Here is a 15,394-nt window from a genome sequence, read left to right as displayed (position 1 = left end):
GGTTCAAGGTAGCGAATAATGGAGGGCGATTCAAACCCAACATATATTCCTAATCTTCTTTGGGAACCCATCTTGGTGCGATGTGGTGGTGCTACAGGCACATATACGGCACATCCAAAAATTCTTAGATGGGATATATTAGGTTCTTGACCCAAAACCAATTGTAACGGAGAAAATTTATGATAGTTTGTCAGTCTGAGACGAACAAGTGTTGCTGCATGCAAAATAGCGTGACCTCAAACAGTGGTGGGCAACCTCGTTTTCATGAGTAATGGTCTTGTAATCAACTGCAAACGTTTAATTAATGACTCTACAAGGCCATTTTGAGTGTGAACATGAGCTACAGGATGTTCAACTCTTATCCCAATTGATAAACAATAATCATTAAATGTTTGGGATGAAAACTCTGCAGCATTATCAAGGCGAATAAACTTTATCGGATTATCAGGAAATTGTGCCCGTAATCGAATTATTTGTGTCAATAATTTCGTAAATGCCAGGTTGCGAGATGACAGTAGGCACACATGAGACCATCTAGAAGAAGCATCTATTAGGACCATAAAATATCTAAATGACCCACTAGGGAGGTGAATTGGTCCACAAATATCCCCATGTATACGTTCCAAAAATTTGGGGGATTCAAACTCAACCTTTGTAGGTGATGGCCTAATAATTAACTTGCCTTGATAACAAGAAGGGCAATAAAATTTATTGTTTAAAAGAATCTTCAGGTTCTTTAATGGATGCCCATTTGAATTTTCTATAATTCGTCTCATCATTATAGATCCAGGGTGTCCCAATCAATCATGCCAAAGTACAAACGTATTGGAGTCCGTAAACTTCTGGTTTTCGACAGAATGTGACTCAATTACTTCAATTTTTATCCAATATAAGCCAGAAGACAAAGCAGGGAACCTTTCTATAACAACTTTCTGGCCAGAGACATCCTTGGTGATACCAATATATTCAAGATTCATCTCATCCATTGTTTTAATATGATATCCATTTTGACGGATATCTTTAAAACTTAATAAGTTCCTTCTGGACTTAGGAGAGAACATGGCATTGCTTATAATGAGTTTTGTTTCCTTAGGTAAAATTATGGTGGCTCTTCCGGAGCCTTCAATCAAACTAGTACTACCAGATATGGTATTAACATTTGCCTTACCCATAAGTAAATGAGTAAACTATTTCTTGTCTTTGAATATCGTGTGTGTATTAGCATAATCAATCAAACAAATGTCTTCATAATTGGATTTTAATCCAAACTTGCTTTGAGAATAATCCATATCTTCAAGTGAAATTACATACACAAAATTAAATGAATACCCGTTAAATATTAACACTTATACACATATAAAGTCAAGGAGGTTAGATAATACTAAATAGTTTCACGTATTTTATCCGGTAAAATGAAGTACTGACATATTCATTACCATGACTCGTGCAAAAAGCAAGTTGACAAGCTATCATCCATGTGACTTGTTACCACATCCCTCCAATTAGAAACTTAATAAGGTATAGCCACGTTATACACATCTCAATCTATGCTAACAAGCTATAGAATAAAAGTACCAAGAGACATGAATTAAATATGTAACTGTAAAAATGAAATAGCATAACACTGCAATTTATACCACTAGATTTGATAAACCAATTCCCATCTTTCCAGTTCGCTCTTTAGTAGTATATTAATTCTATTATACTTCAAGTATAAAGTGTAGTGATTAAAAGAATGTAAAGTGTAGATAAAATGAAAAATCTTGTCGGGCAGAGGAATAGAGAAGTAACAAGATATAGATAATTCAAACTCCATTGAATTGGTGTCATAGGTTTATAAATCTCCCAAAATACTCACTGAGCCTTTATAATTAGTAAACAGAGGATACTAATACCAATATTAAAATATTATTTAATCAAGACAAACCAGATTTAATTTTTTTTATTAATAACTGACTATAACAAACTTACTAAATCTAGACTAATTAAAAATAGTACTCATGTAAACAACTACTGTCACATGGTCTTTTATTCATCAACTATTACGACTAGTAAAAATTAAAATAAACAACTCAATCATCTCTAACCACAAAACCATCACCAATCAAGTGATCTATCTTTCGTTCAGGGTGCACAAAGAAATCTGCTACATCCAAGTGTGTGATGTCAATTTGATTTTCAGAGATAAAATTAGCTTCGGGATTTTTCTCTTTTCTTTTAATTGATGCCTGATAAAGCTCAACCAAGTGTTTTGCCGTACGACAGGTACGTGACCAGTGTCCACTTCCACCACATCGATAGCATTTGTTTTCTGAGCCACGTGTTTCTGGCATTTCATGCCTATCATCCTTCTTTTTCCCCTTTTGGTGGTGATTTTTCTTTGAAGAGTGATTAACACCAGGAAAATAATTTCTTCTTTGACCATTATAACGACCACGACCACGACTATTATCATGATCACGACCGGGGCCACGACCTTTTCCACGCCTGGAGTAGTGGGCATACACCTCATTCACTTCGAGGAGTGGTGCAGCACCAGTAGGTCGATTCTCGTGATTTTTCATCAGCAAATCATTATTTTGTTCGGCCACAAGAAGATGAGCAATCAAATCACAATACTTTGCGAAACCTTTCTCTCGATATTGTTGCTGCAGGAGCACATTCGAGGCATGAAAAGTGGAGAACGTCTTTTCCAGCTTATCAGAATCACTAATCTTTTCTCCACATAGTGTCAATATAGAAGTAATTCTGAACATCTCAGAGTTATACTTCATAACTGATTTGAAATCTTGTAGCCTTAGATTGATCCATTCATGTCGTGCTTTTGGGAGGAAGACCATCTTCAGGTGGTCATACCTTTCTTTCAAGTTTTTTCATAAAACGAGTGGATTCTTAATAGTAAGATATTCAATTTTCAGGTCCTCATCAAGATGATGACGCAAGAATATCATAGCCTTGGCATTTTCTTGGTTGGATGCTTTATTATTTTCTTTAATGGTGTCTCCAAGACCCATAGCATCAAGATGAATTTCAGCATCTAGCACCCATGATAGGTAGTTCTTGCCCGAAATATCAAGGGCAACGAACTCGGGTTTTGTAAGGTTAGCCATAAAATAGAGAGAATAAAAATATTACCTTAACCTTCAAAAATTCCTTGAGACGGTAGAGTCTCGTGCTGATAACGTGTTATAAAATGAAGCTAAAAGAGTAATTATATTAAAGTATGAAAACCATAGAAATAAAGTGACAAAAGAGGAGAGATTTTATTATTCTTCCAAAATGTGTTACAAGTTCATTCCATATGAAAACTTATGCCTCTATTTATAGTGCTACATATGCATTCAATATATGAGATAATGGAAGAATCATTATGATGGTGGAAGATAATGGAAGAACCATTAAGATGGTGGAAGATAATGGAAGAACCATTAAGATGGTGGAAGATAATGAAAGAAGCATTATATTTGTGTAGTGGACATCCATCCTATATATTTCATAACACCATTCAATTTATCAATAACTGCATTTTATAATTAATTAAAAACAAACAGGGAAACAAACCCAGGTTTCTACCATTTCAGCCACACAAAGCTAAGGCTAAGTTTGGAAATTCCTCTTACCCGTCCTATGTGGGTATGGCTTAAACTTTTTAGAGTAAATACAAGTCAATTGTATATATACCTTATATATTTGAAAACCAAATATTTACAACCCCTTGTATTATAAATTTTGCAACACAAAAAAAATGATTAGGAAAAGTCAGCATTTTAATTTCTTCCACCTTTGGAGTTTGTGAAAATGGTGGAATGGTGAAAGATGATTCTGGAAGGAGGGGGTGGGGGTAAAATTGAGTTTAGTTAGTGAGGTGGCATGTCACATGGTATTTACTTCATTAAATTTTTAATGCCACGTGGGATTGAGATCCACCTTAGTTAACTTTAACGGTGGAGGGGGTATATTTGTGCCCAAAATATAGTTGTAAAGATATATTTGGATTCAAAGTATAACGAGTGGTATATTTAGCCCTTTTTCGATAATTAGGGGGTATACTTGGCCCTTTTCCGTTTTATATATATTATTATAAGATAAGATTTCATAAGAAGAGAAGGGTATTTATGCTTCTCTGATGGCTCGTAGAAAACAAACAGCGTCTGCAAGTTGTGACCAACTACGTGCTATCATGGTCGTGCTTTTCTCGTATAATGTGAAATTTGGAAGAGAATGCTCCCTCTGATTCAATTTATGTGGCACTTTTTGCTTCTCGAAATTCAAACTGCATAAATTTTGACCAACATTTTAAGATGTATTTTTTCACCAAAATGAGATGGAAAAAGTTGCAACTTATAGTATTTTTCGTATAGTTTTCAATTATATAAATTTTAATGTTAAAATATTGCGTTAATCTAATCCAATTTAGGTTCAAAGTTTAGTCAAATTGACTCGCGAAAAGTGAGAAGTGCTACATAAATTTTCGGAGGGAGTAATATTCATGAGTCAAGTTGAAGTGCAAGCAAGACTTGGACAAAAAGGCAAATGTGTCCGTCTAAGAAAAAATGAGATGCATTCTTACTGGACGTTATAACTTATACTAGTTCTTAACTTTATTGGTAAATTTTAATATATTGTACGTTAATTATTATTTTTACCCGATTACCATTTAATATATATATATATTTATTTGAAGATTTACTGATATTTAATTGACTATTAAGTGACTTGACTGTGTAAGTATTTTTCAGCTCATTAGAGTATAGAATTTAAAACTCATTTATTCATGTACTACAACAAAATATGCTTTTAGTGGCAATTAATTTGCAGCAATAACTTAATTGTCGCTAATTATATTCTGGAATCAATTATTACCGGTAATACCAAACTTTAGCCCTAACAATAAATGCCGCTAAAGGCTTTAGCGACCTTGGATCTAATGGCATTAACCAATTGCTGGTAAATATTTTTGTGGCAATAACTATTGCGCTAAAAGAAAAATATATTGTCACTAAAAGTCTCTTTTGGTGTAGTGTGTGTGCGAAAGTGTCCAAAATGCATAGCCATGAGACCCGAAAATTGTAAAAATAAAGCGGCGTACAAGAATTGATACAGTTTAATTATCTCAGCACACACTTGAATATATAGAAAAACAGCACAATCATGCTCCATCTAAAGAGACTTGCCATGAGAATAATTACTCAAACTAGTTATGTAATAGTACTAAATGAGGAGTTGAGATCTTGACAGGAGACGAGGACAAAATATGTAGAAATCAGTTGTATTTATGGGCAATCTCCAAGAGACTAGCGCAAAGTTGTTTGGGCTTGCTTAGCATTGCCATGTGATCAGCATCCTTAATCTCCTTGCTTCTGTAACACCAATGTTGTCAATTTGCCATCTTTGGAACTCTTCTGGTATGATTTTATCCTCTGTGCACACTATGTAAACTCTCTTCACTGATCCATACCCTTCATCTGTGAAATACTTGGCCTTTGACAGATCTTCCATAAAGAAAGAGCTTGGCCTCACCAATGATAATGCTAATGCAAGATCCTAGCACATTATCATTCAAATGTGATACAACTTTTATTTTAAAAGGAAAAAATAATGATCTTTTTGTAGAGGGTATATAACTAATTGAGTTTAACATTTGTTCCTTGGCACTGTATATTTTTTTACATTATTAGATTAAGAGCCCGTTTGGATTGACTTATAAGTTGTTTTCAGCTTTTTTGAGTGTTTGGCTGGCCAGCTTAAAGTCATTTTGTGCTTAAAATAAGCTCAAAAAAATAATTGAGCCCATTTGACTTAGTTTATCTAAAGCAGCTTATAAGCTGAAAACAACTTATAAGCCAAAATAAATAAATTAGACTACCCCAACTTATTTTTTTTAGCTTATAAGCTGCAAACAGCTTATAGACATAAGCCCATCCAAACAGGCTCTAAGCTAACATACAATAATAGTTAACTGTTTGTAGTAACTAGTAAGGTAATTTGAAAATTTACGAAGACTAAAGTAACATCTTATAACATGTTAATAGTATAAAGATTTTTATATTGTTTGTATATTTAAATTAAATATCCTAATTAATATGCTATTTCATTCACCAATAAAAGAAAAAAAAGATGTATTACTATGTTTTTCCAGAGTAAAGCTTACCTCAGGAGAGCATAACTGGTAGAGCTTGTAAGCCAAAACTTTGGGGCCAAAAAACATGGATGTCAGTGGCTCTTCAGGGGAACCATATGGTAAAAACTGGGTGTCCAACAAATGCTCTGCTGGCGTCCGCTCTAAGTGACTTTAGAAAATCACATTAAAATTGGGTTTATAAGTGAAGCAATCATTCACAATCCATTCACAATCAACATACATAACAAATGTGTTGTTTTTCTTTCTAATGAACAGATTAATCACATCTGACTTCCTCATTTCAAAAACATATTATCCCTCTGTTTCAAAAAGATTGTCCTCCTTTTCTTTTTAATCTGTCCCAAAAAGATTGTCTCCCTTTCTATATTTAGAAACAATTTAACTTTATGAGATGATTTACAGCCATAAAAATATCTAAGGCTTGTTTTGAACCACACATTTCAAAAATCTTCCTTTATTTCTTAAACTTTGTGTCAAGTCAAAAGAGGACAATCTTTTTGGGACGGAGGGAGTATAATTTTAGATTCATGTATTATTCACGGTTCTAGTCATTTGTCAAAATTACTACTCCCTCCGTCCCAAAAAAATTGTCCTCTTTTCCTTTTTAGTATGTCCCAAAAAGATTGACACCTTTCTAGATTTAGAAATAATTTAATTTTATGAAATGATTTACAGCACACAAATATCTAAGGTTTGTTTTGGACTACACATTTCAAAAGTCTTCCTTTATTGCTTACGCTCTGTGCCAAGTCAAATTAAAACAATTTTTTTTTGAACGGAGGGAGTACAATTATCAGAAAAGTGAATTGGCTAAATGATCAGCTTTTGTGTGGATTTACTACCCCATCAATAAAAGGATATTTTTATGTGGCTGAAAAGGGAAAAAAGGAAAATCAAAAATGCATGTCTCTCTTTTATTAATCAGATATGGACATGTGTCTCTAATTTGTGCAATATCTAGTAAAAATATTGTAAAACTGGCAAATGCCAGACTTAACTATATTCTACCTAAATTATATATCTCCTTAACCAAAGTGGATTTGCAAGGGAAAGTCTATCGATGAGAACATATTACAGAATCAAGAGATTGTGAATAACTTTGGCAAACCTAGAAAAGAGAGTAATGTATAGTATTCCCATCCTCCCAAAAAGATTTTCTTAGTTTGATTTGATAAAAAGTTTAAGAAATAAATGAAATTTTTTGAAATGTGTGATCCAAAACAACCTTAGATATTTGTATGATGGTAAATCATCTCATAAAGTTAAATTGTTTCTAAATATAAAAGAGTGTTAATTTTTTTGAAACAGACTAAAAAGAAAAGGAAGACAATTTTTGTTGGACGGAGGGAGTAGTTATTAACCTGTATATGACCATAGTAATGACAGGGTGTTTTGGCCTTTTGTATGCTTCATCCTCAAACAACTTGGTTTTAATGAGGAGTGGATAAACTTAATTTATAGATTTTTTTCCAACAACTTGTATTCCCTTATAGAACTGATAATACATTGTAGCCAATGTCCGATCACTTGTGTCACCCTTGTTTCTATCAATAATTAAAGCAAATTAGTGGCATTTACTCTACAAAATATAACTTCTTCAATTCCAAAATAAGTGTCACCATAGAAATTCGAGAAAAAAATTAGCAAATATTTCTAACTATGCCCTTAGCCTTAAAGAAGTAGTTCTCTTTAATATTGCTTAATTAAAAAAAAAAATCTAATAAAAAGGGATAGTTTAGTAAACTCTATATTGTATTTATTGATTTCTTAATGAGTATGATTTTTGCTAAGGTCACATTTATTTTGGGACGGAGGGAGTAATTTTTTTTCAGCCTGTGAGAAAGAAAATGACAAAAACAGTTCCACATAGTTTGTATTGGACAAAAGTCGATTGAAGATCTAGATATTGGATTTCTGAATCAGTCGTTTTGGGCAGGGCTGTTTACGGTTTTGATTAAAATCAAAATCAAACTGAAAATATTATCAAATCGAATAAAAAATTTGACATTTGGTTTGGTTTTAAATTTTAAAAATCGATAATATTTGGTTTGGTTATGGTTCTATTAAACAATAACCGAATAAATAACTGAACCAAACCGATAAATTATATACATAAATTTTATAATTATTTATATGTATAATATTAGTTTTTCATAAATAATTATAAATATTTTATACCTTTTAATCATTAATTTGATTTTTGGTCTATGTATTTCACATGATTGTTTAAGGCCCATGTTTTTAAGAATATGTTTAAGCCCATATCTTTAAGTCATTTAACTCTTTAAGTGTTAAGTGTAAACCGACTAACAGAAGCTCACGTTAGAGTCTAAAGAATTTAACTTAAATTTTTAGCCTTTCTTTGTCAGCCATTTGATTTTAGGTTTTTTTTTTTTTCGAATTTATACCTTTCTTTTTTCTTGTCTAAATAGGTCCTAAACTTCTAATATTTTTCATACGAGAAGGACAAAGGTTGTGGATTTGAAGGTTCCTATAGAAGATACTTTAGTAACATCAACATTTGCTGCAACTCAAGCACACGGTAATACCCTAATACTTCTTCCGTGGGTAATTCTCCTAAAAAGTAGAAAAGAACAACTCCTTGTATCGAGACCCTAGCCTTGAGGATAATGATAGAAAAACATCTAAAGCTTGGGATCATTACACAAAGATTTTTTTTAATAAAATGGGAAAATTGAAGGCAAAATGCAAGCATTGCCCCAAAGTTTGGGATCATTACACAAAGTTTTTTTATTTCATATATTTTCATTTTAATTTTAGGTAGTCTTTATGTTTAATTAATATGTATGTCTGTACAACAACTAAAAGCTCCTATGCTCTACTTTATTTCTAGGTATGTGTATTAAGATGACAAAAATGGTGCGGCCACTACTAAGTTAGTTTTTAGCTTTATATGTTAGTTAAGCAACTTTGAGTAACTTGAGTACTACACTATCACTAATAGTGAAAATGTTTCTATGATGTATGTTCCACCTTAAACTATAAATAAAAGTTATCGTTTGAATAATAAAAAAAGACATGTCTTTTTCAACTTTTTAATGTTTTACTGATAAGTCTCATGACTGCTAGTCATAAACCGAAAAATCGAACCATATCGAACCAAACCGACAATAACCAAATCGGTGGTTATTATTTTATTTGATTTGGTTATGATTTTAGATATTTAAAAATCAATTAAATTGGTTTGGTTATGATTTTAATCAGTAACCAACTCAAACCGAACCATAAACGCCCCTAGTTTTGGGTCGACATTTCAAAAACTGCTACAATTGGCGAAACGTGTAGAAATAATGATGTAACGTCGAGTTGTTTTCTACCTCATCTGCATTGATAGTAGATGCCAAAAATGTATCCAGCAGCACACATCAATGGTATTTTCCCCATCACAAGCCCCCATTTATAGAAATAGAAATTAAAAAGACGGTACTTTTTGCTATAATAGCACTCCTTCCTTCTCAATTTATGGAAAAATTTTACAATGATAGAGGCACAAGTATGACATGGTGTGTAGGGAATTTTTAATTGATAGTTATATGTGGAACCCCCCACTTTTTGCTCCTCTCTCAACCTCTCGTCTTTCCTCTGTCCTTTCTTTTTTTCTTCTACTTACGTCTTCACTCTCCTCTTTCCTTTTTTTTTTTTTTTTTTTTTTTCCCATCAATTTTAAAACTATTTCTATTTTACACATTAGCAAACAAAATTTAGATATTCTTGATTTCATTATCTAGTTTTTCAATTTTATATTAAAAATTCAGTTGAACTCCGAACAAGTTTAAAAGAAAGTAATTGATAGTTGAAAAAAATTTAATTTAATTTAGTAGCTAAAAATGAACTTAGAATACTTCTGAAAGTAATAACCCCACGAGAAATTTATTGGACTTCCTTTTTTCACTTTTTCTTTTGATATATATTCAATTCAAAGTTTCTACATTCTGCACCCTAGAAATCCAAAATTTTAAGTGTCATCAAAGTATATCCTAAATCTAAGAGTATTAAAAATAAGTTTAACCGATAAACTGAACCAGCAAAATCTTCAATCACAATTGGTTTGGCCTTCCACATCTTTCACAGAGAAATTTCACTGAAATATACTTAAGAATGTAATTTTAATAAGACCTTTGGTTATCGGTTTAACCGTTAATGTAAATTTAAAAATCGAAAATCGAACTGGCAGTCAAAGAAAAAAACTACATAATTATCAAAAATCATTACCCAATAACTTGATATCGGTTATCCCATAACAATTTTTTTGGTTAAGTTTATCGGTCAAACCAACTTTTAATACTCCTAGATTTAGGATTTACTTTGATGGCACTTAAAATTTTTGATTTCGATGGTACATAATGTAGAAACTCTGAATTGAATATGCACCAAAAGAAAAGTAAAAAGAGAAAAGAAAAAAGAAGTCTAATAAATTTTCAAGGTGTTTTTACTTTTAGAAGTATCCTAAGTTCATTTTTAGCAATCAATTTTTATATTTTTTTTTTAAATGCTAATTATTTTCTTTTATGTTTATTTGGAGTTTAACTGAATTTTTAAGATAAAATTGAAAAACAGATAATGAAATCAAGAATATCTTAAATTGTTTTGCTAATGAGTATAATAGAAATAGTTTTAAAATTGATGAAAACAAAAAATGAGAAAAAGGCCTGAATTACCCCTCTACTTTGGGAAAAGGTTCATATTTACCCCCCGTTATATTATCAGCCCATTTATATCCCTACCGTTACAATAATTGAAACATTTGCCCCTATTTTTAACCCCCTATCCCTGATAGTATAACGAGGGGGTAAATATGAACTTTTTTCCCAAAGTAGAGGGGTAAATCAGGCCCTTTTCCCTTTAATTGCCGATTCTTCTATTTTTAGATAACGTTGTTGGTTTCCTAACTAGTTCTGATTTGCTAAAAGAACAATATACACAATAATTTTATGCAAAAGTAAGACATTGCTTCATCCAAAAGAAGGTTTTACAATGGACATATTATAACAACAATTTATCCAAACGAGGGCATTACATTACATTCATCCAAACAAAGGTATTTAAAACAACTTCATGATAATATTTTTCAAGTTACACCAAAAACATAAATACTAGTCTCGTAAGGGCAATCACTTCATCATTGGAGCTGTAATGAAACTCACGAAAAGTGCCAATGAAACTATAATTACCATCCACATCTTTGTTACTTTGTCTTCCAAAGTTGACCCATTTATGTTTTTGGTGTAACTTGAAAAATATTATCATGAAGTTGTTTTAAATGCCTTTGTTTGGATGAATGTAATGTAATGCCCTCGTTTGGATAAATTGTTGTTATAATATGTTCATTGTAAAACCTTCTTTTGGATGAAGCAATGCCTTACTTTTGCATAAAATTATTGTGTATCAATTTCTTTTAGCAAATCAGAACTAGTTAGGAAATCTGCAACGTTATCTAAAAATAGAAGAATCGGCCATCAAAGGGAAAAGGGCCTGATTTACCCCTCTACTTTGGGAAAAAATTCATATTTACCTCCCGTTATACTATCAGGAACAGGGGGTTAAAAATAGGGGCAAATGTTTCAACTATTGTAATGGTAGAAGTATAAATGAACTGATAGTATAACGGGGGGTAAATATGAACCTTTTCTCAAAGTAGAATGGTAAATCAGGCCCTTTTCCCAAAAAAAAAAAAAAGGAGGAAAGAAGAGAGAGAAAGGAGAGTGAAGACGTAATAAGGAAAGAAAAAGAAAAAAGAAAAGAGGAAAGAGGAGAGAGAAGACGGAAGAGAAAGGGTGAGAGAGAGGGAGCAAAAAGTGGTGGATCCCACATTAAAATATCAATTAAAAATTTCCTGACACAACATGTCATAGTTGTGCCTCTACCATTATAATTTTTTTTCAATTTATGTAATATAGTTTGATTGTGCATGAAGTTTAAGAAATAAAAGAATGACTTTTGAATCTTGTGATCTAAAAGAAGTTAAAGATATTTGTATGGTTATAGATCATCTAGTTAAGCGTGAAAGGTAAAATTTAAAGTTAAATTGTCACCAAATAAGAAAATATATCATTTTTTTAGGACAGACTAAAAAAGAAAATATAAATAAATTGCGTTAAACTAAAACAATAATTACTACCTTGACTTCTTTCGTTCATCCCTATGTAGTAGACAATAATAAATTAAGTTTTAGAGTTTAAGAATTCGCATTTTAAAATCATTGTTAGGCTGTATACTTTTGCCTAATATGAGCATGTGCTCACACGAAAGTAATAAACCACATATGGACACTACGAATAAAAGCCTCTTTTTTCCCCTCACACATAATTAGGCATTCCTTTCTTTTGGATAGAATCAGGAATTCCTTTTCAGGGTTCACGAACCACAAATGGTCGTCCCAATTTATGTGACAATGTGTGATTGCAATAAGTGTAAAAAAGTTTTTTTTCGAAACTTGTGTTCTAAAATAACTTATAAACATTTGTGCGATTATAAATCATGCCATTAAGGTTAAAATAAAAAATATAAAGTTACGTTATTTTAAATAAGCAAGTATGATATTTCTGGGATAGACTAGGCCTCATTTGTTTTCATTAAGATTAAAACGTCTGAATCTGAATACACTTCTGAATATTAAGATGTGCCTTAAGATCTAGATGTCTAGATCTGAATGCAAATCTGAATATTAAGATTTGGTCCCTAGATCTGAACACAGAATCATTAAGACTGTTTGTTTTCAATATCTGAATGTGTATGTGAAATTACACTATATCAATAAAATATTGCAGTGATTTTATATTTTTTGATAGAAAATAATATTTTGAATATTTATATTTGATAAAAAATTTAAACTATCTAAAATGCAAACTAAAATTTACATACCATATAAAAACTACTATAACAAGGTAACATGATTTTTTTTTTTTGGTTGAATTCAACATAACTTAATCTTTTAAATTAAAAAAAATCAAGCAGCTAAACAAAATCTTGTTCACTTACGATTTTAAAAAGTAGTAGATAATTTTTCATAGTTACCAAGAACTAAGCTGACAAAATTTCAAGAATTCTTACCCAGATGAGGAAAACACAGAACCCTTCTCTACTTAAAATGAAAAAACGAACTTCAACAGTTAATTCAACTCTGTAAAACTTCAAAATTGAGCACAAAACTCATAAAATTCCCAGCAAATTTTCAAAACTTTGCAGTTCAAAGATATTTCTTTCTTAAAAAGATCAAAACTTTTTGCAAACTTGCTATAAAATATTCCTGCTCTGCTTTAATAGTACAGACCCAATTAAAAAGATTACCACAAAATGCCAAAATCACATAGAAAAGGACCTGCTTGCTGTGATTGGTGCGTTAATCTTTTCCTATGGTTTGATTTTCTCAACTAGAACTATAGAATGGTATAATACTATATTATAAAAACACCTCAATACTAGGCAGTAGGTTGATAGACATAAATACACCCAAACATATTGTGAATGGAAAAAATACTAAGTATACAATATACTTGTAGTGATTATGAAAGTTCATCAGTTCAAGAGGAAATTTGTGCTAGAAAAGAAGAAAGGCATGAAAGGTTTTTTTGCCGAGAAGACAGAGGCGTGAAAGGTGAATAACCTATTAATTTAATGAGTCCGAATGGAATAAGACTCTCTTACATATCTGATTTGTTCAGATCTATTCAGATCCATTAAGAGGTTTTATAAGGAAACAAAAAAAAAATGCACTTAATGGGTTGAATCTGGATAATTAAAATTCAGATCCTAAAAACAAATGTATTTAATGAGTTGAATCTGAATGATTAAGATTAAGACCTCTATTAAGTGCAAACAAATGAGGCCTAAATAGGATAGCATGACACACATCTTGAGCAAGAGAGGAAACTAGAGCTCCCTACGCCAGTGACGGATCTAAAGAAGACGAAGCAGAGTTCGACAGAACTCAAATATCTAGCTCGGGTCATATATCGATAAATATGTAAAGAACAAAAGTGACTCTAAATTAAATCCTAGAACAAAAACTATCATGCAATGACACTATCCAAGTATATATACTTACCTGATCCAAAACATAGGAGGGGATGTGAACAGAATCAGGCATGAAGGCAGCCAAGAAAACAGCAGCATAGATCTTTTGTGGATACTTTTCCATAGCAAGTCCCAAATTCATACCACCAAAACTATGCCCAACTAGTATAACCTTCTCCTCTTGTGGCAGGGATTCCATCAACTCCATCAATGGCAAAGTATAGTCATGAAGTGTGCGGAGTTGCTCGATTTTTCTCGAATCAATGCCAGAGGCTGCCAAGTCAAGGGCTGTGACTTTGTGACCTGCAGTCTCTAGCAATGGCTTTAGCTTGTACCAACTCCAACCTCCATGGCATGCACCATGTACCAAAACAAAGTGCTTTCCTTCTTTCTCAATAATCGCCATTTTTAGGCCTTGTGAATTTCTTTTTCTTGGTTTAGTCTTTAAGATAGAAGAGATATAGGATGAGCCACGTAGTGGTTTGGTGGGCATGGACAGAAGAGACATAATACGGGAGGAGTATATTTATTGTTCAAAATTAGAGGAGGATATTGATTTTTAAAGCAAACATAGAGGTGTAAATGATCTCACCCAATTTTATCATGTGTTCTGCATAGGAGCAGGCATCGGTTGGGCCAATTCGAAATCCAAATTTTTGGATATTTGGATTATGGATTAGGACTTTGAATTTTATTTTTAAAATTTATGAATTTCGAATTGGATGTCGGTTTTAGTACGACGAATTATACCGATGTCCCAAAATTTTATGCCTTATATTCCGCCTTACTCATATTTAATTTAAACTCGTTTATTTATGTATGTATGCAAAAGTGTCCAATATCCAGAGCCATGAGACCCGAAACTTGTAAAAATAAACTGACACAGTTTATTATCACAACACACACTTGAATGTAGGCTTAACGCATCGACAGACCACTGAACTTGTCCATTTATTCCATTTAGACCCCCCAGTAGAGCATAATACCATCTGAACCCTCCAATATCACTAATACTATGCCACTTGGACACGTCGGGCCAGCTTGGCACATCGCGTGAAGCTCAGTCGAAACAGACGCGTGAAGTAGCTACATATTGCTGACCCACACCAATGGTAATAATCCCCCAATGGTAATAATATGGATCCCACACCAAATAAATATTTGGCCCATTTTATGATCTCCCCCAATTCACTTCTTCAACCCTAATTACTCCATAGC

At 32.3% G+C, this 15,394-nt stretch overlaps 1 protein-coding gene and 1 pseudogene across 1 annotated transcript; both read right to left on the bottom strand.

Moving 5' to 3' along the window:
- Positions 1-2,072: 2,072 nt before the first annotated feature.
- On the bottom strand, positions 2,073-2,564 carry LOC132624329 (uncharacterized). Its single transcript, XM_060339124.1, has one exon. The coding sequence runs from the start codon at positions 2,562-2,564 to the stop codon at positions 2,073-2,075; it is 492 nt and encodes a 163-aa protein (XP_060195107.1).
- A 2,503-nt stretch (positions 2,565-5,067) lies between these two features.
- On the bottom strand, positions 5,068-14,749 carry LOC132621636 (salicylic acid-binding protein 2-like; annotated as a pseudogene).
- Positions 14,750-15,394: the final 645 nt, after the last annotated feature.

Source organism: Lycium barbarum, chromosome 12 (genome assembly GCF_019175385.1).
Source record: "Lycium barbarum isolate Lr01 chromosome 12, ASM1917538v2, whole genome shotgun sequence".
NCBI classification, from domain to species: Eukaryota; Viridiplantae; Streptophyta; class Magnoliopsida; order Solanales; family Solanaceae; genus Lycium; species Lycium barbarum.
This window is presented reverse-complemented; position numbering and strand designations above follow the sequence as displayed.